The 26866-nt window shown below is 42.9% G+C and overlaps 1 protein-coding gene across 2 annotated transcripts in view; it reads right to left on the bottom strand.

The window, feature by feature from the left end:
* Window positions 1-10864: 10864 nt before the first annotated feature.
* Window positions 10865-26866, bottom strand: part of Aifm1 (apoptosis inducing factor mitochondria associated 1) — a 39132-nt gene continuing 23130 nt past the window's right edge. For both annotated transcript variants that reach the window (XM_032889729.1, XM_032889730.1), the window contains exons 7-16: window positions 22335-22419; window positions 21659-21735; window positions 20767-20875; window positions 19408-19515; window positions 18986-19074; window positions 18287-18427; window positions 16251-16393; window positions 13601-13725; window positions 11462-11658; window positions 10865-11114 (exon numbers count right to left, since the gene is read on the bottom strand). In XM_032889729.1, coding sequence (XP_032745620.1) covers window positions 11043-11114; window positions 11462-11658; window positions 13601-13725; window positions 16251-16393; window positions 18287-18427; window positions 18986-19074; window positions 19408-19515; window positions 20767-20875; window positions 21659-21735; window positions 22335-22419 — 1146 coding nt within the window. In that variant the 3' untranslated portion in view covers window positions 10865-11042. The remainder of the gene's footprint in view (window positions 11115-11461; window positions 11659-13600; window positions 13726-16250; window positions 16394-18286; window positions 18428-18985; window positions 19075-19407; window positions 19516-20766; window positions 20876-21658; window positions 21736-22334; window positions 22420-26866) is intronic.

The following is a 26866-nucleotide window of genomic DNA, read 5'->3' as shown; positions in this document are numbered from 1 at the left end:
CTCCAACTTTCCTGAATGGCGCATGGCTTTCCCTAGCCGCTCCTGCCCACGTGTGTCCTAGGCAGTCTGGCCCCAAGCCCGAGCCCTGCGTAGCTCGAGCAGCCCGCGCTCTAACCTTTCCAGTCCTGCAGCTGCACTTTAAGCGGCCTTCTGCCCCGGGGCGCCTCTTCCTGGGAAGCAGTGAAGTCACGCTGGGCCCCCGATCCGCTGACTCAAGAGAACGAGAATCCTCCGCCCCGCTGGGCACACCCCTTGAAACTTTGCCTCAATTCCTTCTTTCTTGCTCCCGCCCCTTCATCTCTTTTCTTTAGTTCCCCAGGCTAGCAGCAGCATCAGCCCGGGGAAAGGATTCCGTGGGGCAGCTGGGAGGGAAGCGTGGCATGAGCCCACGTGGAGACCTCCCGCACAGTGTTCTACCCATGCTGCACTGTTCAGAGGCTCACAGGGTGCCCGGACTGAGAACAACAATATATTTGCAACTTGAGGCAACAGTCCCTTTAGGTATCCTTTTCCTGGCAACCACCACCTAAGGGAAGGATCTGCTGAAAGGATTACTTGGGAAGCCATCTTCCCTCTCCAGGGCAGAATTCATAAAAGCTGAGGTCTTCTCTTTGGAACCCCCTGTACTATTGAACGTGGTTTTCTGGGGTAGGGGTGGCTCACTAAGGTTTGTGCTACCAAGGGGACCAGTTTGGAGTGTTCTGAGCTTTGAACCCTTCTGGACCCAGTAATCAAGTCGAGATGATTACCTGATGTGTCACCGTGACTGTTCCTTCTGGAACTTGGTACTAGACAGGTTGAGGTTGGGGTGGAGGGGACTTTGAGGTGGTTTTCACCACATCCTTTTGTACGACTATATGAGGACAACGGAAGGCCAGGACAATTGGCTTGTCTTTCTGGGTGGGTGGAAGCCAGAATTTCACCTCTGTTGCTTGGAATAGTCTTTCAACAAGATAGCTGAAGGCCTCAGGCTCAGGTAGGATGTGGAGGACAGCTTCAAGCTGGATTGCTGATGTCCAAAACACACAAAAACCTGTCCTTTCTTTTTTGAGGGACATGATCTCTCTCTCTCTCTCTCTTCTCTCTCTCTCTCTCTCTCTCTTTCTTTTAAGGGAGTTAATTTATTTTACATTGCATGATAATTGAGACCAATCATGTGGGTGCTGGGAATCGAACCCTGGTCTTCTACCAGAGCGACAAGTGTTCCAAACACTGAGCCATCTCTCCAGTCCTAAGGGCGCATGATCCTTAAAACATCATTTATGGGGTTGGGGATTTGGCTCAGTGGTAGAGTGCTTGCCTAGGAAGCGCAAGGCCCTGTTGGTCCCCAGCTCCGAAAAAAAAAGAATTAAAAAAAAACATCATTTATTAACTGGCAAATCACGGAACTAGCGTGTACACCCTCGTACCCGGCACAAAGTTTCCTCTTGTGCCTGTGCATGGTGGGCAGCTCAGGGCAGAAGTTCCCAAGCTTCTGGGCTTATTTTTGACACTGCACTTCTGGGCATGGTGCTGTCAAGGCCGTGGCTAGTGTGGAAATGACCATGGGTGAACTAACAGTGAGGGAGTGCTGTAAGGACAAGCTTATATGGCGTGGGGGAGGCTTCCTGAAATGCTCTATTCACATCAAATTGAGAACCATCTTGGGTTACGGTAGTTATCCACCTGTCAGCTGTGCAAGGTGTTTGGTGAAGATCGGTGCTCTTAAATGGCTGAGTAGGAATGTGCGCATAATGTCATGCCTGAGAAGGGTGACACTCAGTTTTCTTGCGGGTAGGCAGAGTGGATTCTGGGTTTAATACACACATTACCTTAGGGGCTTAAAGAATGTCATATTTCAGGGACCAGTTTTGAAGATGTTGGTTCTCCATGAAGGGAAAATCAGGCAGGATAAATTTTCTAGGGTTTCTAGGTCCAGATATAACTTGATAGGTTACAAAAGGCTCAGTCGGGTGACGGTGGTGCACAGTATTAAACCTGGCACTTGGGGGGCAGAGGCAGGTGGATCTCTGAATTCAAAGCCAGCCTGGTCTACAGAGTGAGATCCAGGACAGCCAGGGCTACACAGAGAAACCCTGTCTCAGGGGGAAAAACAAAATGAAACCAAAGCAAAGCAAACCAAACAAAAAGATTCAAAAGCCATAAAAGCTGATGATAGCCAGGTGTGGTGATGTCTGCTATGCCCAATGCTAGTAAGGAGTACGTTCTAGGCTTCCGTGGGACTCTTGTCTCAGAAACAAAACAACAAACTTCTAGTTCAGCCAAAGGGAGAGCAGAGTCACAGTGAGGAGACGTTTTCCAGGAGCTTCAGGTTCTCTTAGCATCTTCTCTAGGGCTCAGGAATGACAGGTAATGGAGACCATGGGCAGATAAAACACAAAGAGATATTTTACACACACACACACACACACACACACACACAGAGAGAGAGAGAGAGAGAGAGAGAGAGAGAGACAGAGACAGAGACAGAGAGAGAGACAGACAGAGAGAAAGAGAGATAGAGACAGAGAGACAGAAAGAGAGAGAGGGAGAGAGAGAGGTTAAAGTAGAGGTAGAGAGATTATCTACCCTGTTACTTTCACGTTACAGATGGGTGCCTAGGACAGTGGTCACCCAAGGCCCCCCAGGTAGCAGAACACTCAAATGCATGCATACTCTGTCCACTGTGCTCCATGGTCCTAGCAGAAAACACAGAGGCAGAGAGTACCTGCTGCAACCTGAGGAAGAAACACAGGGAGAATGGAAGCCAGTGCGTGTTGGCAGGAGGGAAACAAGAGAGGGAAAGGCTTGAAGAAAATGGAAGAGAGGTGTGGAACCAGGCTAGGCGGAAGGACTTCAGACTCCATCTTCCGCTGAGCCTAGTTTACTCTGTGTTTTGTTTATAGGGAAGGACAGAGCAGGTAGAGCCAGAAGAAGGTTTAGTCTGTGACACAGGAGGATAATAAAGCAATGTGAGAGGCAATGAGGTTTCATTTGACGTTCACACAGTATACTCCCAGCACTTGTGTTGTAGTGACAGTCCCTTTTGGCGTGTCTATGTCTGCCACCTGGTTATAAAGCCACTGAAGGCAGGGCCTATGCATGACTCACTCCTTATCACCGGGATTAACTTGACATGGAGGAGTTGTTGAAAAGGCTTAACAAAGGTTCCACAAGTGAATAAATTTCTGCGCGTATTTCCAAATTCAACACCCATATTAACTGCTCCCCAGTCAGAGCTCTGGGTACCTCTGCCAATGGCGAGACATTCTAGATGGGAACCTGCCCAAGGATGTGCCTCCTGGGCTTTCCTCACCTGACATACACACCTAGAAGGCTCCTCCTGGACTATGAAAGGCGATCCAGAAAGGGCAAGACTGGTAGTGGTCCTGCTGAGGAGTTCATTTTTGTCTCCAAATTGTCAGCATTTCCTGGCCAAGGCCCAGGAGAACAGCCTTATGGTGGAATGGGTTGTGCCTATTGCTCATTGCAGCCAGGGAAGTGACACAACACGGGAGCCAAGAGAGTGCCGTAAAGGATTTAGAGGATGTTGGTTGGGGAAAGGTTTAAGGAAGCTGAGCTTTGCTCTGGACTAGCTGCTGCCAGGAAACAGGAGTCATCCCGTGATTGGTTTGGCTTTATTTATATTTGAGACAGGGTCTCATTAGTAGCTCTGTCTGTCCCCGAACTCACTAGTTCAGAACAGAGATCCACCTGCCTCTGTCTCCCAAGTGCTGAGGTTAAGGTCTAGATTACCACACCCATGCTGGGTTGGCTATTTTAACAAGTCTTATCAAGTAGCAGGGTAGAGTAGAGCAAGACTGAAGCTATGATGGGTAATGAAGTAGCAGTCACTTAGATTACTCAGGCTCAGGGATATTTGGTCATTTCCTGTGGTTTCCAAGACACTCCTGTTTTTGCCTGCAGGCACATAATATAGAAGTCTCTTTCTTGTCTAGATTCATCATGGTCACGCAAAGCCTTGCGTGAGGCCAATGTTCTTTATGTTCAAAACAGTACTTGGACCTATGAATGCCAGGTCAGTTACTAGCCATAACAAGGCCTTCCCGATAGTACCGAGTCAGCTTCCGGGTGTCAAGGGTATTTTCCCTTCTCAAACTGTCTGTTTTGAGATGATCTCTGGTTTACAACCATGGTTTGGCAGTCCAGTATCTCAGTATTTAGACCCTCCCTGTACTATGACCCAGTCACACCCATATGCAGAACCAGCCAGGCTGGGAGACGTCATTACTGGCTTGGGCTCTATGTATCTGTGTGTGGTATTGTGTATATGTGTCTGCGACCACTGGAAATTCTCTGATAAGACAGGAATGAAGCCAGAGGTAGACCTACTTCTTCTACTCTGGTCTCAGCAGGACTTTCCCTCTGCCCAATGCGTGAGGTGTTGGGATGGAATCCCAACAATGTCTTGGACAGCTAGGGTACTCTGTTTGGGTGGAGTCAGGGAAGGACGGATGGAAGGGATATTGCAGCAGCCAAATCTGAGAGGAACGGGAAAGGGAAGAGGTAGCCTTGGAAGGGAGGGGAGAGTTCCTTTGTATAAATGGGTCTCTAGAGAAGCTGCTGGTTTTCCTTCAAGGAAGCAGCCTGCAGTAGGTCACTGTTGTGTCCCTCCCCTCATCCCTTTCTGTCCGAAGTCTCTTGTCTCCAAAACAGGCCTTGTTGATTACAACAAAAATTAAAAATAAACCACATGTGTTGACCTCATCCTTCATAGAGAGGCTTAATCTGACCCCTTTCAAATCAAGTGAGCCTCCTCTTGGTTGTATCTTGCCAGGCTTAAAATATTAGCGCATCTGGTGTCCTGCCTTAAGGGTAGCCAAGCAGCAATAAGAGGTGGCAAGGTACCATCTGATAACATTTGGAAAAGGGCAAAAGGAACAGGGTTGAATTGAAGAGGGTGGGTTCCAAATACTTGGTATTCTCGCAAGGCTCTGACTTTTCATCCCAGGGCATGTCTTGCCCTGTCCTGTATTGTGGTATGGCCTGGCTAATGATAGAGGTGCTACTTGAGGCTAAACCTCAACTGGCACTGCGTTTTTCTGTGAAGTTAGAAATCAGACTCTGTGATCTTCCATGGCCTAGGTTGATTAAATGAATCCTGGGCAGAGGGCAACTTACGGCACTAGGTGAGGCGATGGGGGTTGAACATCCTTTCGTAAACAATCGGAATTACAAAGATCAGAGCCTGTAAGAGGCTCATTTTACAATCAAACCTGTTACCTAATATCATTCAATAAACCAAGGAAGGACTCTTTCAATACTCTGCCTGAGTTTTCTGGCTTATGGCATATGGTCAACAGCTTGGAGTGGAAGGGGGCAGTTTGTGCTCTGGGATAGCCAGCAATTCCTTCAGAATGACATAAAGACCAGTGGCTATGGGTTGAGGGTATGGATCAATCAACAGCAGCCAAGGCTCTGGGCTCTATAGCTTGCATGGGAGGTGAAGAGAGAAATATCATTACCCTGATTTGAAAATTATAGAACAGGGGCTGGAGAGATGGCACAGTGGTTAAGAGCACAGGTCCTGAGTTCTATTCCCAGCACCCACGTGGTGGCTCGCAACCATCTACAAAGGGATCTGATGCTGTCTTCTGGTGAGTCTGAAGACAGCTACAGTGTACTCATATACATTAAATGAATAAAATTTCAAAAAAAATTATAGAATGTGTATACATAAACCAAAACATCACAAACCATTTTTCTTTTAATGTATCAGCTTTAAAAATCAATTTAAGAAAATTTAAAAGAACAATTATTCTGTTCCCCTTTTAGTTTTGTGTTTGTCTCTTTGTTTTTGAGACAGAGTGTTACTGCATACCTCTGTCTATCCTGTACTTCACTTTGTAGATCAGGCTAGCCTCTAACTCCCAAAGATCCACCTGCCTTTGCCTCCTGAGTGCTGGGATTAAGACTGTGCACCACCACACTATCTCATAGATGGAAGGAAGCTAGAAATAAATTAGCTGAAAGTAGAATTAGTACTGGAAGCTGGAAAATGCGGGAGTGGAGAAAGGGGTTACACTGGACCATTTTAATATACATAAAACACGTTACCCAAAGAGTAGACCTGGGGAGATGCTCAGGAGGTAAAGGTGCTTGTTGCTAAGCCTGACGACCTGAGTTTGATTCCCATGATTCACATGGTGAACTGACTCCAGAAACTTGCTTTCTCATCTCACACAAGCCATGGCATGTTACATGTACAATAGATATGTGTAGTGAGAATTTTTAAGACGTTAAAAAGAATAATAAAGATTAAGGTAATAACTGCAATTGGAACTCAGAGATAAGAGAAATCATACATGGACACTAGTCCAAGGCAGGGATTAATTTGGGCTGAAAGAGGAAATGGAAGGGGAATGGTGTTTTATATGCAGTAGGAAGGAAACAGGGTTTAGAGAGCATCATAAGTCAGATGTGAGTGTATTTGTATGCGCATGTGAATACATTTTATAAAAGTTACGAGAGGGGGCTGGAGAGATGGCTCAGAGGTTAAGAGCACTGACTGCTCTTCCAGAGGTCCTGAGTTCAATTCCCAGCAACCACATGGTGGCTCACAACCACCTATAATCAGGTCTGGTGCCCTCTTCAGCAGAAAGCTGTATGATGTATACATAATAAATAAATGTTTTTAAAAAAGTTACGAGAATGACCAGGGGTGGTGGAACATATATTTACTTCCAGCACTTGGGAGGCAGAGAGAGGTAAATCTATGAGTTTGAGGCCATCATGGTCTACATAGAGTTTCAGGCCAGCCAGGGCCAGTCTCGAAAATAAAGCCATAAAAATAAAGTCATGAGACAGGATGTGGGCAAGAAGGGTGAGCTAAGATCATGGACTGTTATAAGATACTTTGGAATTGATGTGTTGGTGAGAGGCACTTTTTATTAAAGATTTATTTATTTCATGTATGTGGGTGAAGACTGTCCCTGTCTTCAGATACACCAGAAGAGGGCACTGGATGCCCATTACAGATGGCTGTGAGCCACCATGTGGTTGCTGGGAATTGAACTCAGGACCTCTGGAAGAACAGTCAGTGCTCTTAACCGCTGAGCCATCTCTCCAGCCCTTTTTGGCCCTTTTTGAAACAGCTGTGTAGCCTTCCCTCGCCTGGACTTCATTATTCAGTCCAGGCTGGTTTCCAACTCAGAAGTGTCTTCTGACGCTCAGAGTCAAGGTGTGGACCATTACGCGCAACGGAGCTCCTTTATTTTCTCAAGTATATGGTGATATCTATACGCATCAATATTCGCATATGTGTGAGTATACACTTGGACGTGGCATGCCCGCATGTGGACATGCATGTGAAGGCCAAGGGCTAAAGTCAGGAGTCTTCCTCAATCTATTTCATTCACTGGGGCAGGGACTCTCAGGTAAACCTACAACTTGTTGACACAGGTAATCAGTTAGCTAATTTGCTCCAGAAATTCTGCCACCACCTCAAGAGCACTGGACTATAGGGTGTCAACACAGCTACCTGGAATTTCCATGGGTTCCTGTGATGATCCAGGCCCTCAGGCTTACTGCCTGTGTGGCCAGCACTTTATTGACTGATTCTTTTTTTTTTTTGACCCAATTGGTAAGATATAATGGCCCACCTAAACATACAAAACCCAATACCTTCCATCCCTTAAGAACATTTGTAACCACCTGTAAAGTTACAGCGTGGAATCTTAACGTTACCCGCCATATTGTCCTGCCACGGCTTGTCTATTGACTGATTCTTACCCCAGCCCCACTGTACATTTTTTTTTTTGACTGGCTGGTCTAAAACTTGCTATATAGACCAAACTGGCCACAAACTCAATAGCCTCTGACTTTCGGTACTGGCCTTAAAACCAGGTATCACTGTGCCCAGCCCTGGTCATATTTTATACATTTAACAATGATGGCATCTACCTAGCTCACTGAAGTCAATGAACATTGATTAGATGGAATAAGTCACTTAATTTTTAGTTCACTGAATTACAGTGACACAAAAACAGCTGTCAGAGAATTAAACTGAAATATCAATATCATAAGAACAAATAAAAATCTGACTTTTTTTTTTTTTTTAAAAAAGACAGGTTCCCTATGTAGCCCTGGCTGGCATGCATCTTGCAATGTAGACCAGGTGGGCCTCTCACTTACTGAGGCTATGTGCTTTTTTAAATGGAACTCAGTGAATCCGATGAAGAGGGAGAGGAAGGATTGAAGGAGCCAGAGGGTCAAGACTATCACACGAAAGCCACAGAATCAACAAACCTGTACTCATCGGGGCTCAGAGACTGAACCTACAATCAGGGAGCCTGCACAGGTCTAACCTAGGTCTTCTGCATATATATTATCGTTGTGTTGCTTGGTATCTTTGTGGGAGTCCTAACAGAGGGAGCCTGCTTTTGGGACCCTTTCCTCTTACTGGGTTGCCTGGCCCTGCCTTAATATGAGGGGAGGTACCTATTCTTACAACTTCATCTGCCATGTTTGGTTGATATTCATTGGAGGCTTGCCCTTTTCTGAAGGGAAATGGAGAAGAGGATGGGGGAGAAAAGATGTAATATATGAGAGAATCAATCAACCAATCAATCGATTTTGAAATGTCCTACCCCATCTATGTAAGTATCAGATACTACTGAATAATTTCTACCTTATAGGGTACTGAAGAAATGTCTATATACCAGTTGGATATGTCATGAATCAGATCATGATTCACTAAACCTGTTTCCACATAATAAGAACCTGTCTAGTGTAGATAATTCTTGTAGTCAAACATGGCCTGTTCTGGTATTCAGAAGGGATGCAACTGTAAATTTCCTTTAATATTTAGTTGCTTTTTTTTAATCAGGCAAGTTGGACTGGAGAAATGGCTCAGCAGTTAAAGAGTACTGGCTGCTCCTTTCTCCAGGTCTCAGGTTCAATTCCTAGCACCCACATGGTGGCTCACTACTGTCTACAATCCTAGTGTCAGGGATTGTAACACCTTCACATAGCCATACATGCAGGCAGAACACCAATATATAGGAAATAAATCAAGTAAGTTATAAAACCTCAGGCAAGTAGCAATTTTCTGTTTACAGAGATATTCGTAACTGCATTCTCAATGCTGTGCTGTCGAGGACAGAACATGGGACTTTACACACGCTACAAAAGTGTTCTACCATTGAGCTGACTGACAGAGCACTATTAAAAAGTAGTAAAAACATTCTCTTGATGGAAATAGATTTTACTTAAATTTTTTTTTTAAGATTTACTTATTATATAAGTACACTGTCGCTGTCTTCAGACACTAAAAGGTGGCATCAGATCCCATTACAGATGGTTGTGATCCATCATATGGTTGTTGGGAATTGAACTCAGGACCTCTAGAAGAACAGTCAGTGCTCTTAACCACTGAGCCATCTCTTCAGTTCCACTTTAATTTTTTATTTTAACTTATTTACTTTCAATGCTGGGAATTGAACAGAGTTTTTCCTATATTCTAAGCATATATTCTAACACTGGGTTACCATTGAGAAAATGAGATTCAATTTTAGCAGTTATATAATTTAGTTGGGCCTTATGGTATCATCCTATAATCATAGCTACTAAAGAGGCTACGGCAGTAAGATTACAGGTCCAAGGCCTGCTTGGGATATAGTAAGTTCAAGGTCACTCTGGGCAACTCATGAGACTGGTTTGAAATAAAAGCAAGGGCTGGAGCAATGGCTCAGTAGCTAAGAGCACTGACTGCTCTTTCAGAGGTCCTGAGTTCAAATCCCAGCAACCACATGGTGGCTCACAACCATCTGTAATGGGATCTGATGCCCTCTTCTGGTGTGTCTGAAAACAGCTACAGGCTACTTACATATAATAAATAAATCTTTAGGGGTTGGGGATTTAGCTCAGTGGTAGAATGCTTACCTAGGAAGCGCAAGGCCCTGGGTTCGGTCCCCAGCTCCGAAAAAAAAGAACCAAATAAATAAATAAATAAATAAATAAATAAATAAATAAATAAATCTTTAAAAAAGAAATAAAAGCAAAAAAGGGAGACAGGATGTAGCTCAGTTGTAGACTATTTGCTTAGAATGTACTATACACGCACACGCGCGCGCACACACACACCCCAATCCAATTCTGGAGTAGTTAGTTGTTCAATGTAAAGCTGAGTGTTTCACATTATTTGCTCGCCCATTCTTGCTTCTGCAGATATGACCATGAGCAAGACTTTAATGTCACAGTGCCTGCTTCCAGAAAGCCATTCATCAGTAGTGAGAAATAGGCTTGGGTTCAATTCAATATGATCTTCATAGAAAACAGTGAACTTGCCTGTGAAGTAGAGCTCAAGCTGGGCATGGTAGTGCACACCCTTCATGCCAGCATTTGGGAAAGAGGTGGGCGTCTCATGGAGCCAACATGTTCTACACAGCAAATTCTAGCCCAGAAGAGCTACAGTGAGACCCTACTTGAAAAAATTAAAAAAAAACAAACCAAAAACCCCAATCAAATCCTTTCCTTCTTTCTTTATGGGGCTCAGTGGTTAAGAGCATTGGTCACTCTTATAGGGGACCGGTGTTTAATTCCCAGCACCCTTATGGTGGCTCAGAACAGGATGTAACTCCAGTCCAAGGGGATCTACCACCCATTTCTGACTTCCAGAGGCACCAGGCACACAAGTTGTACAGATATATGTATAGGCAAAAGACCCATACATATAAAATAAAATCCATGTCGTGGGCTGAGAGGTATGGCGGGCCAAGATTAGAGAGCTGACTGTAGTTTAGTGTAGATTGTTTAATACATGGCTAAGAAAAATCATACACTTGCTAGCAGCTGCTGTCAGCTTGCTCATATGCATACACTTCCCCCTTCATCTACTTATCCCCTTTAAAATAAAACAACCACATTGAAAAGAATCAGATTTTAATTTGTGATGTGCATTTATACAGATGAAAATATTCACAGAGGCTTGTTCGATTCCTGCTCCTACATAAAGAAAAAAGTATGCTGAATAAAAAATGTTCTTTTATCCACCCATTCCCTGTCAGGGATGGAAAAGTGCTTGTGTATTCCATGATAGGGATTCAATCTTCATGAATGTTGAAGAGTTTGGCTACTTCATTGAGGTCTTCATGTTGCTCACCGTCTTTAATGATCTGAGGGATAGAGTAACAACAGGTTCTTAACTCATTCCATGTGCACCCTTGTCCTGGCCCACACAATGGGGCTGCCTGACCCGCAAACTGGGCTAGTCTCCAGTTACACACTGGGAGGGATTGTGGGAAGAGCCGTCTACTAACCCCAAATGAGCAGCTTGACAACCCTCAGGCTGCCCAGCCAAGTTTCAAGTAAAAAAAGAAATGTTTCTGAGGCAAGGCTATGCCTTTGTTTTGCTTAAGTACAATGTGACCTTGGCGGACAATGCACCTCAGGCACCTGGTGAAGTCCCAGGAATGAACAACCCCCACCCTCACATCCTCTAAGGGCGCAGACAGGTACCCACCTTCCTTGCAATCGGCATTCGGTTAAAGACGTTCCATAGCACAATCCCCACCACAACTTTGTCCCTGAGGTAGAAGATGACACCTTTGCCGTAGTCCTCCCCTTCAACAGGGACCTGTGGGACTGCAGGGTCACTGGGAGGAATTGTGATTTCAGAAGCTTCTGACTCTGTCTCACTCTCCGAACGGATACCAGTTCCTGTGGCCAATTCCACAAATATAAAACCAAAGTTCAGTCATTTTGAGCTTGAAAAATTCTAGAAGGGGAGTGTCTTTGTATGCATGTGTATAAGTACACGTGTATGTGCATGTAACAACCTTGGCTATCACCTCAGGATTGCTTTAGTTTTTGAGAGAGGGTCTTTCTCAGTGGCCTGGAACTCCCTAAACAGGCGAGGCTGGCTGGCCAGCAAGTCCCAGTCCCAGGGCTGGAATTACAATCATGTGCCACTCCATCCATCTTTTAAAGTATGGTTTCTGGGGATTGAACTCAGCTCCTCATATTTGCAATGTCAGCACTTTTCTCAACTGAGATATTTACCCAGCCTAGACAGTTTCTTTTGAAATTGGCTTCAAGCTACTTCTAGATATGTTTTTTCCCCTTTTCAATATTCCTCAGGGTATTTTCTTGCCATGTTTGATTATCAGAGCCAAGGGAATTTCTTTTTTGCTTATGTCCTGGGCACTGCTGAACTTCACTTTATACTTTCTTACTTTACTACTTCACTTACATTTTATGCTGTAGACATTTCCAGGTATCTGGATCTTTCCAAACTATAAAGTGTTTGAACCCATTTTTTCTCCACAAGCATGATTGTCCTCCCCCCTCCCCCCATGGGTCCTCCTCCTCTCTCTCTCTCTCTCTCTCTCTCTCTCTCTCTCTCTCTGTGTGTGTGTGTGTGTGTGTGTGTGTGTTTGACATAAGGTAGAGTCATCTGGGAATATCTGACTCCATCAGATTGGCCTGTAGGCAAGTCTGTGGCCATTTTCCTGATTAATGATTGAGGTGGGTGGGCCCAGCCCACAAGCAGGTATTGAGGATCCCACCCCTGGTTGGTGGTTCTTCCTTGTATCATCGGCTAACTAAGCCTTGGGGAATTAAGCCCACAAGCATCTTTACTCCATGGTCTCTGCTTTAGTTCCTGTGGGGCTTCACTAAGTGGTAAATTGTGACCAGGACATTTAGGCTGAATAAACCGTCCGTCCAAATGGCATGGTCTCTTATCACAGAAATAGAAAGCAAACTAGGACAATGATTCAGAATAGTAACCACTAGCCACACACAGCTATTTAAATAATAAAAATTGTTTGTAATTAAATAAACCATGGAATTCAGGGTTTTCTTCTTTTCTGAGACAGGGTCTCAAGTAGATCAGGCTGACCCTGAACTTACAGATAATGCCGTTTTCTCCTTAAAAAGTGACTTGTCCATGAAACATATCCAGCAAAAAAGATGGTTAAATTACTTAAGCCAAGGTCATGGAATGAGGCCAAGGAGCTAATGAAAGAGATGCCTGTAGGAGGAAAGCCCACTCCAAGAGTGCTGCCTCCTATCTGAAGCAGACCTGGCACGCACACCTGACAACTGCAATTAGAGTCAGCTTAAGAACTCCTTAGCCCGGGGTTGGGGATTTAGCTCAGTGGTAAAGGCCCGGGGTTCGGTCCCCAGCTCAAAAAAAAAAAGAAAAAAACAAAAAAAAAAAAAAAAAAGAACCAAAAAACAAAACAAGAACTCCTTAGCCCAATTCTTTACTTCCCAGGGTCCGGAGAAGGCAGCAGGCCCTAAGCTGAGACGCTCACCTGGTTCTTGAGATTATTATGGAGCAGGAAATTTTAAGAAGAAAAATTTAGGTTTGCTTCATTACTTAGATTCTCTCATCCCCGAGAGACAAACTAGAGTCACTGAGCAGGATGCTGCCCACTGTCTAGGATGGATACCTATAATGGGAGTCTCTGCTTTCACCAGGATCTTGGAGCAGCAAAGTGTGGAAAGTCTGGGTTTGCTTACTTTTTTAAAAAGCACAATAATGAGGCTTTGGAATGGCAGCATCCTCTGGCCCATACAGAATCACCTTGTTCAGGAGAACTCAGGCCCACTACTTCTCAACATTCTTCCTAGAGAGGTAGTTGGACTTCCTTACCTGACTGCTCTGTGGCAGATTTTGGGTTGTCTTGTGCAGTTGCTTTTGCAAAAACACCAACTGTGGGCAAACTACTATCCACCAGACCAATAGCTTCATAGCCAACATCAGGACCCAAATCACTCCTATGGGAGCAAAGAGAAGACATTTTGTCAAAGGACCACAGGGAATGGCAAACAGATTTACTGTTACCAGGACATCCCAAAACATGCATGACACAGCAGGATTATTTCAAATAACATTGTTTCCCCTCAAGAAGCTGCTATACACATCACACCTATATAATAATGACTTAAATTTCCTGAATTTTGTGATTTTTATCCATAACACATATGGTGTGGTATATGTTCCCAACTTTTTTGTTTGTTTATTTTCAAGACAAGCTCTTATTGTATAGCCCTGGATGTCTTGGAACTAGCTCTGTAGACAAGGTTAGCCTTGAACTCATAGAGGTCTGTCTGCCTGTGTCTCCTGAGTGCTGCGATTGTAGACATGCACCACCGTTTGGCCCAGGTTTCCTACTTTTGATACTCTGCTTTTCTTTAACTCACAGTAAAACTGACATTTTGGAACTTTAAAATGTGTCCTATTTGAGGAAATTTGGAATCTAATGATTATTTTATTATTAACAGAGTTCTACTCCATTTTTTTCACATGGAGTGACTTTCTTTCTTCCTCCCTTCCTTCTTGTGCGTGTATTCATGGATATATGCATGTGTATGGTACAGGTGGAGGTCAGGAGACAATTTGTGGGAGTGGGGTCCTTTACCATGTAGATCCTAGGAATTAGATCGGGTCAACAAACTTAACAACAAACGAATTTTTACTTGCTGAGCCACCTCATTGTGTCTCCCTTTATATACATCTTTCTTAATATGCCGTGCACTATGCAGACTATTCTAGCAACAGACACATCATTATGCTTTTGGGGTATAATCTAAGATATTGCTTCCGCTAGTACATGTTTTTAGTTCTTTTTTTTTTTGGAGCTGGGGACCGAACCCAGGGCCTTGCGCTTCCTAGGCAAGCGCTCTGCACCGCTGAGCTAAATCCCCAACCCCTCCGCTTAGTACATGTTTTATCTTCTTTGCTACAATAGATCATTCAATTTAGTATGTTCAGGGAAGAATCAATAACAGACCCTTAGAATCTACACCTAAGCCTGGATAACTATATAATTACAGACTCATTTTTTCCTAAGTGTGTTGTGTGCACTGACCAACAAACCTGTTACATTTTGGTGGTTCCATATAAAAACCATGTGACTGTCCTATAAAGTATTTTTTTTTTTTTCGAGCTGAGTATGGAACCCAGGGCCTTGAGCTTGCTAGGCAAGTGCTCTACCACTGAGCTAAATCCCCAACCCCCTATAAAGTATTTCTATTAGCTGTGAGTATCTCCAACATCAACAAGTCTTCTGAAACCTTGAGGCTTTTATTTCTGTACCCCATATTTCCATAGTTTTACAGTGCTGGACACTGGGCCCAGGAAACTATCCATGCTAACTGTTCTACCACTAAACTATACTCCTGTTCCTTTAACATGAGACACAATCAGACTAGATTGTTCCACACTAAACTCAAACTTGAGGTTCTCCTGCCCCAGCTGCCCTACTTAGTAGGTAGGATTATAGTTAGGCAGAGCTCCAGCTTATCTTTTAATTAAAAATCAAGATCAAAGAGTACTAAATAGGGTTAGCCCTGAGGACTTGAGAAGGTTTAGTACTAATTACTACTAATCAACTAATCAATAAAACACACTCTCTCCCTTTTTCCTTTTAGACACAGTATGAGTTTTGCGTTTTGGGGGGTTGGGGTTTGTTTTTGTATTGTTTTTTGGTGTTTTTGTTTTTGTCTTTTTATGCATCTGGTGTTTTGCCAATGGGTTTTCTATCACACCCATGCCTGTCACCTGTGGAGGCCAGAAGGGTGTATTGGATCATGGCCCACTCACAATCTTTTAAAATTCAAACAACTGTCCTACATGCGTGTGATTTTTTTAAAAATTGCTGTAATAGGGCCTTACTATATAGGCCTAGCTAGCCTGAAATGGCTAAATCAGGCTGGCCTTGAACTTACAGAAATCTGCCTGCCTCTGTTTTCCAAGCGCTAAAATTAAAGGCATATGCCACCATTCCTGGCAAATTGCTGATTTTAAAGGTTACATGAATGGGCTGTTTCTCTAAGTATGTTGGGACCATTGGGGATACTAGTAAATAATAATTAGAATACACTGCTGCCTGTTCTTTTTTTTTTTTTTTCTTTTCTTTTTTTTGGAGCTGGGGACTGAACCCAGGGCCTTGCGCTTGCTAGGCAAACGCTCTACTGCTGAGCTAAATCCCCAACCCCCCTGCTGCCTGTTCTTAAGGCTGTATTTCTGTACTAACTTCTATCATCCAAAGTCTTAGTTTTCCAAAAGCACTGGTGCAATTGCTATACATTTTACGCATGTAAACAGGGTACTTTTATTCAATATAACCCCTTAGGGGCAGAAGGTATGGACATGAGGTGGAATTTTTCCCTTCTGTAGAAAGGTAAATGGACTACAAGGAAACCAAGTCACAAATTAAAAAAAAAAATAGACCTCTGTATTTTGAGCTCATTAATACAGAGTTCTAACCAGTTATGTCACCAAGGGACAAAACTATTACCAGAACATTGACTGATGCCAGTATGGCTTAGCAGCTCCAGTCATATTTTCTCCAGCCAGTCTTCCACTCACAACAGCGTGATCATGATGTTCTACTCTCCTTCGACCCAACTTTATATCATAGAAGCATGCAGCATCTCCTGCCTTCAGAAATAAAATAGGGAAACAATGCATTTAAAAAAACAAGTTAAAGGCAGAATATAAATTTTGGGCCCCAAAGGACCTTGCAATGTTAATGTTTCCCATCTACAAGTTAGAATAATTTCTAACAAGATTCTATTTTTTAAAAGAAAGATTTATTTATTTTATGTATGTGAGTACACTGTAGCTGTCTTCAGACACACCAGAAGAGGACATCAGATCTCATTACAGATGTTTGTGAGCCACCATATGGTTGCTGGGAATTGAACTCAGGATCTCTGGAAGGGCAGTCAGTGCTCTTAACCACTGAGCCATCTCTTCAGCCTGAGATACCATTTTTGAAGAAAACAAACTATCTTAAATCTTCTTTCCTTCATGTATGCCTATTTCTCCCCATTTGGTTATAGCAGATGGGTTGCTTAGTAATGGAGTATTGAAGACTACTCTTTTCATTATTTTGGAGACAGGGTCTCTCTCTCTACAGCCCAGGCTGGCCTCAAACTACTGATTCTCCTGTCTCAGCCTCCCCAGTGCTGGGATCACAAGTCTTCATTACCACATTCACCCCACAATACTCTTTTTCTCTATGTGGAAAGCAGTTTTCAGATGTGACTACCTATTGCCTAGAAATCTTTCCTAAGAGAAGTTTTTTCCACTATTTAGTAGTCGGTCACTATGTGGTTATGGAGTGTTTATTATTTACAAAAGCTGGGTTCTTGTACATGGGTTGGTGAGATAAAAGCGGCATGAGCCTTTCCCACAGGGAGTGTAGAACCTAGTACAGGAAAGATATAGCATTGTTCTTAACAACAAGGCAATGTAAACAAGTACCTTGCCCTAAAAGAGGTATAGGTTCAACAAGCTAAGTGCTTCAGAGAACCCTCAGCTAGGGGTGAACAGGGCCAGCTTCATGCAGGATGTGGTATTTGAGCTCTTCAACTCTTGTTCATTTTTTATAGCTATTCAGACTCCCTCAAAGCAACCTAAAAATCCAGTAAGTGAACAACGGCAAAGTAAACTATCAAGTCCATTTAATGGGATATTATGTAATCATTAAACTGTTTACAGAGTCTGAAGCAACAAGTCTGAAAACACTTACTTTTATAATGTTAAGGGAAAATAGCAGAATACAAATGTTTATATATAATAGGCTCACCTCAACCACATAAAACGAGGAGTGAAAAACCCTTATGTTCAAGAAAACAAAGGGAAGGAAACAAACTAAAACATTCTGGTTGCTACAGGTGACTGACCCTCTTTCCTCTTTCTCTGTGTTTTCTACAATGAATACATAGTACAATAGGCAAAAAATCCCAGACATTGGAGTAGGAAAATATCCTTTCCCAGCACCTATGGCCTTAGTTACAGAATCCATAAGCAAACAATACATTGCAGTGTTCTAGCAAAGAGGAAGTTACCTCAGAGTTTCTACATATGAATATCTTGGTTTTGTCCTAATAGGTTTTAAAAATAGCTGAAAATAGTACTCAAGAAAACTGAAAACAGAATGACTTTCCTTTCTAGGGAGCACATTGGGAAAGTGCTTCACCCTACATTCTCTGGACTTTGAGCTATGGGAACAGGATGGTATGTCTCAGAGCTGGAACTATAGAATTGTTAAGAGTTCAGTTCCTAAAGCCATACACATCTCCCTTCTCATTTCTCCAGAGCCTGCAGATGGGGCCACAGGTGCTCTTCTAAAACAAGCACTTCACGAGTTTCTAGTGTCTGTCCTTGGCCATCGAACACTTTGACTCTATTTGGCTAAGCTATTGCTGAACTGGGTTTACTCGCTCGCTTACTTTTCTTCTTTGCTACTGAGCTTTAGCACTTGGCCAGACTCACCTACAGGCTAGGAGCAACGAATGGCACAAGGTTATGTTGCAGCACACTTACCACCCAGATGTTAGAACGTGCTTGGAGCTCTGCATTTACCCGGAAGCCACCAAAATCGGAATCTATTTCCAGCCCACCAGTCTTGGCCAACTCGACATTGGGTTCTAGGCCCACAGCTGTTACTATGTGGTCAGTTTCTACCTGAAAGGAAAAAGCGATCCAGTTGATTAGCAACTTTTACTGATGCTCCTTCACATTCCACTGTTGTATCACATTAAAAACCAGACTTTCAAAAAGTTAATGTCCTCAGGAGCCAAACTCGGGCTTTCTCTATCGGTCTGGGGTGTAGCTCAGTGGTAGAATGCTTTTGTAGAAAAAAAATAAAAATAAAGAAAATAGTATTAGAGCTTCAAAACTAATCATAGGTTAACTTACTTCCAGTAAAGAGACTTTAAGCTCTCCTTTTATAAGAACTCCCAAGCCCCATGCATATTCCATATCACCTGAACAGAAATCTGCTACCCTAGGAAGGACTAAAGACTAACACATTTGGGAATAGGCTAAGGAAAACAGTTCACATTGTGTCCACTCTAGTTCTCATCACTCTATTTTGATAGAGGGATGTTAATTCTGAGAATTGGCAGATGTTAATGGTGGCTGCTAAGAAAACAAATCAGTGAGTCAAGTAAAGAAATGAGAATAAGGAAATGGAAAGGAAGGACTGGAAGGCCTTCTGGCATTCTGTCTCTTCCTCCTTACCTTCCTTCCGTCCTTCAGCTTAATGAGTAACTTGCCACCGCTGACTCCAACTGATTGTACAATTGCATTGGGCATCACTTTCACTCCCTCTGTAAAGGAAAATGAGACCCAAAACTGAACTCATAAGCCTGGGACCTCTGTGAAGATAAGGAAGCTGGTAGGAGGCCTCCTGTGTGGTAAACATCAGCCATCCTCAGGTGCATGCAGCTTTGAGGAACCAGCCACAAGAACCTACATACACAGTCCATTTTTAGCATGGCTGGGAACGTGGGCTTCAGATTCTGAATGCCTGTGACCTTGTCTGACTGAGCAACAGTGAAACATTTTCTCTGCCAGGTGTCAGGAATTATGTCAAGGGAAGAGCTAACTTTGCTTTTAGTTACTCTCCAAAGAAAGAGTGCCTATATAGACAGTGTTTCTACCTCGTTTCACTTTTTCCATGGTCCAGTTGCTGAGGTATTCAGGAAGGATCTTCCCCATATTTCCTTTCTCAGGGAAGAGCTGAATCACTTCTATGCCCGAGGCTTGAGCTGGGAAGGAGAAGAACTAGTTATAGAAGAAGGCAAAAGCCAGTCCCAGGAAGATAGGAGGGAAGGCAAAGGACAGTCAATCCTGAGGCCACAACTCCTGCCTGTGGGGCACTAGGACAAGACAAGCTTAATGATTGAGTTTACTCCAAGGCAAAGGCACTGAGGTGCCAGAACTCCTGTTCTTGGATTAAGGTACCAACTGTGAATTCACTGCACATCTACTCATGTGGTTACCTGAGGCTCACATAAGGGGTTCTCAAGCTCTGAATATGCAGCACTCTCCGAAGAAGACACCCAGAGTTTAGCATGTGCATTCACACAACCCCACCCCCACCCCACCAAAGAAACAAATAAATATAACTTAACACAGTGGCCATGAAAGATTCAAACCAGAACCACAGATCTGTTTATCTGGGAACCATCATATTCTACATAGTTCTTTCATTTCCACGGACCTTTCACCTTACTAATCCACTTCTTTAAATACTTGTTTTCTAAAAAGTCTTGCAGAGAAGGTAGAGGAAGAGAGAAAGCCCTACTGTAAAGTATTTTACATGACAATTTTCTGGTCACTGAGGGACTGTTCTAATTGCTTTTGTTTTTTTGTCAACTTGACGAAAGCTGGAGTTATGTGGGAAGAGGAACCTCAATTGAGAAAATGCCTCCATTAAATGGTATGTAGGCAAGTGTGTAGGACATGTTTTGATTCATGATTGGTGTGAGTGGGCCTAGTACAGTGTGGGATGTACCATCTTTGGATAGGTGGTCCTGGGTTCTGTAAGAAAGCTCCTGCCTCCAGGTTCCTGCCTGACTTCCCTTGGTGATGAACAGTGATATAGAAATATAAATCAAATAAACCTTCCTCATCCTAACTCGATTTTGGCCATGGTCTTTATCACAACAATAGACACTAAGTAGATCGAAAGCCTTGTCCTCATCTTAGTACTTAACTTTTTATTGTATAAAATTCTTTTTGGGGGAGAAGTGGGGTGATGGAAGGTTTGCTTTGTAATTCCAGACTAGCCTTGAACTCACTATGCAAGCCAGTCTAAAATCTAACTCAAAATCTTCCTGTTTCTATTTCCTGATGTCTGGAATTATAAGCATGTTTAAACATGCCTGGACTCATTTTATAAACACTGATCACACTCGAACTCCTCCTGGCAAATATATGTCTGGAATTTGTGACGTTCATAAGCTGTGAGATATATGGCTAGAGAAAGAAAGCTGAAGACAGTTCTCAGTACTCACACTTTCTGCCAAGAGCACAGGCCAGTTCGCTCCCAAGGAAGCCTCCACCAATAACTGTAATTGACTTGACTTCCCGGGAGATCTTCTCCAAGGCTCTAAAATCTCCAATCTGCAGGATCATACCAGTTTAGTCCACTGATTTCCCAAAGGGGCACAAGATAATAACCCAAGAAAATATTTTCCTCTAAATTTACTGCAAAAGATATTTGCACATAATATTTTGTACAAAGTGGCTCAATTATACCCTCTATGTTACTAATGTGAATATCTTTCTCGATTGTAACATTTCTTCTAGCAGCAGTGGTTCTCAACTGACATCAGTTTTTCTCCCCAGTCCAAGGTGAGTATGTGGCAGTATCCAGACACATTTTGGCTGCCAGGACAAGATGCTCCTAGCCTCTAGTGGAGCAGTCAGTGATGCTGCCAACAGCCTACATAGCAAAAGACAGCCTCCCACGCGAAGAATTATTCAGCACAACAATCAAGAACTATAAAAGAAAATACAAACTTCGTCCAGTATCTCTAAGTGTAGATAGAAAATTCCAGCAAGGCATAGGGAGAAGAAGCAAACAATCTCCTTTCTTTTGTCCTTGTATACTCAACCTTTTGCACAAGGAGTTCTGGTGGATCAAATACGAGAGAAAACAACTGTGGAAGGGCAACCAGAACTATATCAAGCAATGCAAACCAAATGTAGTTTCCTCCTAGAAGCATAGAACCCTTGAGTGAAGGATTGGAAGTATAAGAAGTGACTTGCTCCAAAGCCAGAGAGCAAACCTGAGAAGAGCTATAAACAGAACTTGGATCTCATTATTGGAGGGAGCACTTGGGGGCCACAAAAGCATGCTACCTCTTCAAAACGACGCACACACAAGCCCACTAAAGCAATTACCTTTCTGAAAAGTGTTGTTCTACTCTTCACCTCTGCTCCAGCCCTATCGATAGCAGACAGACTTCTTGGAGTGCCTCCTGGAAATAATAGGAAAGAAAGTCCTTTAGCCCGACAAGCAGGAGCTAGCCCAAATAACCCCTGAAGGTAGGGGTTCTCTGCTTTGACTGTGGCTAAGTATGCTTGGTGTCACAGCAGTTGTGGTGGTGTTAGTGGTGGCTGCTGCTGCTGCTGCTAATACCACCATGGAGTGACTAGCAGATAAGATAGTTTGCCTCACAGCAGGCTTCTTATCAATTTCCTTTAAAGAGAGCTGAGTCTCCTTTTAGGGGACCTTACCTCAATGACTAGCCAAGCCAGAAAAGAAGTTTACTTCCTTTTACCACGGTGTGTGTTTGTCTTTCTGTGTCAGTTTTCTGAGATAGGTTATTACTATGTATATCAGGGTGGCCAGAAACTCACTAAGATAACAGCCATTTCTTCTTTTAATAAACTTTATTATAAAAATTGCAAATAAATAAAACATCATACAGTGAAATTAACCAGATATCTACATTAGAGATTCTGGACATCAGTTTTCTTAAGGATAAATCGCAGTATGTTTTCAAGAGAAGGGTAGACTCTAAAGCTTGAATAAGCTACCATAGTGGGGAAGAAAACCACCTCCAGAACTACTCACCCGTTGCAATCAAGCACTTTTCAAAGGTAATCTGAGAGCCATCATTAAGTTTCACCATGTTGCCTCTTACATCCAGGTGGACTACCTGTATAGTTGCATACATACACACAAGAGGTAGAGATGAGCAAGCTAGGAAAACTACCGTGATAGAATATTCACCATTTAAAAGTGTACAATTTGGGGGCTGGAGAGATGGCTCAGCGGTTAAGAGCACTGGCTGCTCTTCCAGAGGTCCTGAGTTCAATTCCCAGCAACCACATGGTGGCTCACAACCATCTGTAATGGGATCCAATGCCCTCTTCTGGTGTGTCTGAAGACAGTGACAGTGTATTCATATAAATAAAAATAAACCTTTTAAAAAAGTGTACAATTTATTGGTTTTTAGTCTATTAACACTATCTATGTAGAACATTTCATGCTCACCAAATTAAAAAGAAAGCCTCCAAACCTACCTTGTCATCTCAATGAGAAGAATTAGTTTTTGACCAACACCATCCTTAAGAAATTGTTTCTAAGTAATTATTGGGGTTCTGGGGGGGCAGGGAAGGTTAAGACAGGGTTTCTCTTTGTGTGTCCCTGGCTGTCCTGGAACTCACTCTATAGTCAGGCTGGCCTTGAACTCACAAGGATCTACCTGCCTCTGCCTCCTGAGTGTTGGGGTTAAAGGTGGGTGCCACCACTGCTCTGCCTAAGTAATTACTGGGACCATAGTTTTGGGACCCAGTTTTCAAGCAACCATTAGCCATCAGTTGGGTCTCCAAACTTCCATTCTGATTTACTGAAATGACAATGGAAAACATCTTTTCTGCCTTGCCATTTATAATCCTTATTTCTTTGCTAACAACTCTACTACATTCTGAACATCTCTGCAGAATCTTTCTCCAACATCCAGTCTTCACCGAAACTCAGCTATCCCTTGGGATGTTATACTTAGAGATATGACAAGTCCAGGAAGAGGAAGGTGTTCTAGAGTCTTGTACATTCCTCCTCTTCTGACTGACATCTACCTACATCCTTTTAAAGCACTCTCAGGAAACTACTTCCTGCCACTGCTCCTTATATCACGGACCTTGGATTCTGTCTCCTATTTTCCTCTGTGCCATAGCCAGACTCTGGGTATCTCCTAAACTTCTATTTCCCCCTCTAATATTTTTCCGCAATGTGCTCTCAGGCTCACTGATTGTCTGTGTGTGTGTGTGTGTGTGTGTGTGTGTGTGTGTGTGTGTGTGTGTGTGTGTGTGTTGGTTTGTTTGCAATAGTGTCTCATTATGTAGCTTGTCTTGCCTGGAACTTACTATGTATACCACACTTGTCTCCAACTCACAGAAACCCACCTGCTTCTGCCTCTTGAGTCCTGGGATTAAGGCACACACCACTATACATGTACACAAGCCTAGCTTCACTGCGCTCTTAATTCCCATTGTTACTTCTCAGTTTTTGTTCTGTTTGTTTGCTGCAGTGTGGAGAATGTGCCTGGGGCTTTGCGTATGTTTAGGCAAGCACTGTACCATGAAGCTACAACCTCAGCCCAGCCTCACTGTCTTTTGTACTTCCAATTTTCTGATTATTTGGTTGGCAGTTCCATTCCAAATAATTTGGACCAATGGTAGACCATTCAAATGGCTCTTTTGTCAATACTCTTAATCCCCGTGTTCAGTAGGGTTAAGAGCTTGAGTCTGAGAGATTAGTTTGCATTATCTGCTCTATTCCTTACTAGCTGTAAGACCATCCCATTAAGAAATACCTGTTAAACATCTATCCTGCTTAGAGGCAGTTCTAAGTGCAGGAGACACAGTGATGAGAAAGACATTATTTTCTCTGCCTTTAGAGTATATTAAGACAAAAGCAGCAATTTAACAAACATCAACGATAGTAAGGAGTGACAAATCTGACAGACAAGGGGCAGGTCAGGTGGCACTAGAAACATGGGGTGGGGGCATTGGAGTCAGGTTGACTTGGACAAAGCTTTCTAGAGGCAACATCATAGGTGAATGACTAACTTCTTTAGCCGTCTTTGCTTTGTCCTTGGTAAGCTCTCTCTTCAGTACAATCTGACAATCTTTCTCCCTTGATAACCACCTTACATCTTGTCTTATTGTGAAATCAAGTGTGGCCATTAGATGTGCCTGGAACCCAAGCATGATGCATGTAATTCATCTGTAACCCCAGTGCTGGGAAGACAGAGACAGGCATCCCCAGATGGTCACTAGCCAATCTACTGAGTGAGCTCCAGCTTCAGCGAGAGACCCGGTCTCAAAAGATAATATGGAGAGAAATAGCTAAGACACTCGATGTCAATATCTAAACTCCACATGTTCATACACATGCAGTGGTACCTCCATATACACTGCACACACATATACACCACACTCATATGTATGCTCACAAACTGATCCATACCTTTACTTCCTTTTTTCCAAGTATTGAATAAGGAGGTCTTTCTATTCCTTTGTGTCTCTCCATTTTAGTCTCTTTCAGAATCTCCCCCTGGTATATGCATTCCTTTACCCTCTCTTGTGGCCTTAGATCTCAGCCCATTATATCCAGTAAGATCAACTTTTGATTCTATGTCCTCCTCAAACTTTTGTCAAATTGCTATCTTTGCTTATTTAAACTTTGAATTTAAGATTTTCAAAAAATACCCACACACCAACCGTTACTTTATTACTTACTTTTACTGTACTGAAATTGAACCCAGATCCTTGTACATGCCATGTAAACTCCCCACCACTAAGCTACACCTCTCCTCTAGCCATTAAGTTTTTAAGAGATGGGGTCACACTCTTTTGCCCAGATAGGTCTACAATGGACTATACTGTATCCCAGACTGGCCTCAAAAGTGTAGCAGTTCCTCCTGACTCAATTTCCAAAGTACTGGAATTAAGAGTGTGACCTACCATGATCAAATTTCCTTTAAACTTGTATGTGTATGTTTTCATGTCTACATGGGTACATGTGCTCATTCATGTAGAAGACAAAAGACACACTTGGGTATTGTTTCTCAAGACCTTACTGTCAACCTTTTTTTTAAGACAAGGTCTTATATAGGAGAATAGCCTAGAATTCATCAAATAGGCTAAGGTAGCTGGTCAGCAAGCCCTAGGGATCCACCTGTCTCTGCTTTCCCAGCACTGGGATTACAAACATATCCCACCACTTCTGGATTTGTTGTACATGGGTTCTGGGTACTGAACTCAGGTCCTCAAGCACCTTACCCCTCTAAATCATTGAATTTACTGAAAGAATAGTGTAGGAGCTATGGAGAGGGCTCAGTGAATAAAGCACTTGCTATGCAAAAGCACAAGGAACAGAATTTGGACCTGTGATATCCTCATAAAAACATTAGAGTTGTAGCCACCTACTTGTAATCTCAGTGCTAGCAAAGTGGAGATGGGATTTCCAGGTTGAACCAGCTAACAGAACTAGTAAGCCCTATGTTCAACAAGAAACTCTGGCATAGTAAACAGGGTAGAGAGAGGTTCCATACACCAACCTTTGGTCTCTCTGTGCACATGCACACATGATGTCAATATGAATATACACATTCAAAAAAAAGTAGTTTAACTTTGCAATGTTATCTAAACCACCAAAAGGGGACACCTTATAGTTCTTTCCTTACCAAGTTCCTCGGCAATAGTAAAACTGTGGGTCATGCTCTGCTTCTTCCACGTACCTAAACCTTGACTCTCATTCTAGGTTTCCTTATATTTCTCTCTAAGTTATTTTCTCATTACGTAGCCTTAGCTGGGCTAGAACTCTCAGTGTAGACATCTACCTACCTCTGCACCCCAGGTGCTGCAATTAAGGCATCCACCATCCTGTCCAAATAGATTTTATCTTTCCCTATCACCCTTACCAGAGTTTCCTCTTCAAATGTTTCTCTGAGCTGGGGGCCAGTGGTGGTACTCTGATACACAATTAGATACTATGTCTCTCTCTGTTCTCCATCTTCCACCTTTAATCCAACTTCAAGCCTTAGGGATGTTTGCCTTCTAAGCATTCTTCAAGCATGGCCCTCTGATCAATATCTGCCTCCATGTTGGGCATCTAAAGCGCTGCTACACAAAAAGTAATACATTATTAGGAACTTGGGCTCTAATTAGAATTTCTGGGTTCTTCCTCTCTAGTCAGATAAGCCTAGGTTCTGTTTCTCATTTATTAGTTGTACTAAGTTTAGGAGAGTTACTTAAGAGTTTCTTTATTAAAAATTTTCTCTATGAAATGGAATTTATATGTCATAAGATTACTGTAAGGACAAAAGAACTGTAAGACATACTGAACATAAAGCATTTTTAAAACTTTGCTTATGAGATTCTAACAGGAAGGCTGGGAATATAGTTCACCTAGTAGAGTGTCTGACTAGCAGGCAGGAGCCCTTGCTTCAGTCTCCAGTGAACAGGAGTTCAGAGCCACTGGGCTGGGGATATTGCTCAGTACACAGAGTGCTTGCTTAGTATGCATAAAGCCCTGGATCTGAGCTCCAATACTAAATAAAGCAAGTGTGGTGGTGCATGTCTATAAAATTCCACACC

The sequence above is a fragment of the Rattus rattus genome, chromosome X (assembly GCF_011064425.1).
Source record: "Rattus rattus isolate New Zealand chromosome X, Rrattus_CSIRO_v1, whole genome shotgun sequence".
NCBI classification, from domain to species: Eukaryota; Metazoa; Chordata; class Mammalia; order Rodentia; family Muridae; genus Rattus; species Rattus rattus.
Note: the sequence above shows the minus strand (reverse complement) of the source record. Positions and strands in the feature narration are given on the sequence as shown.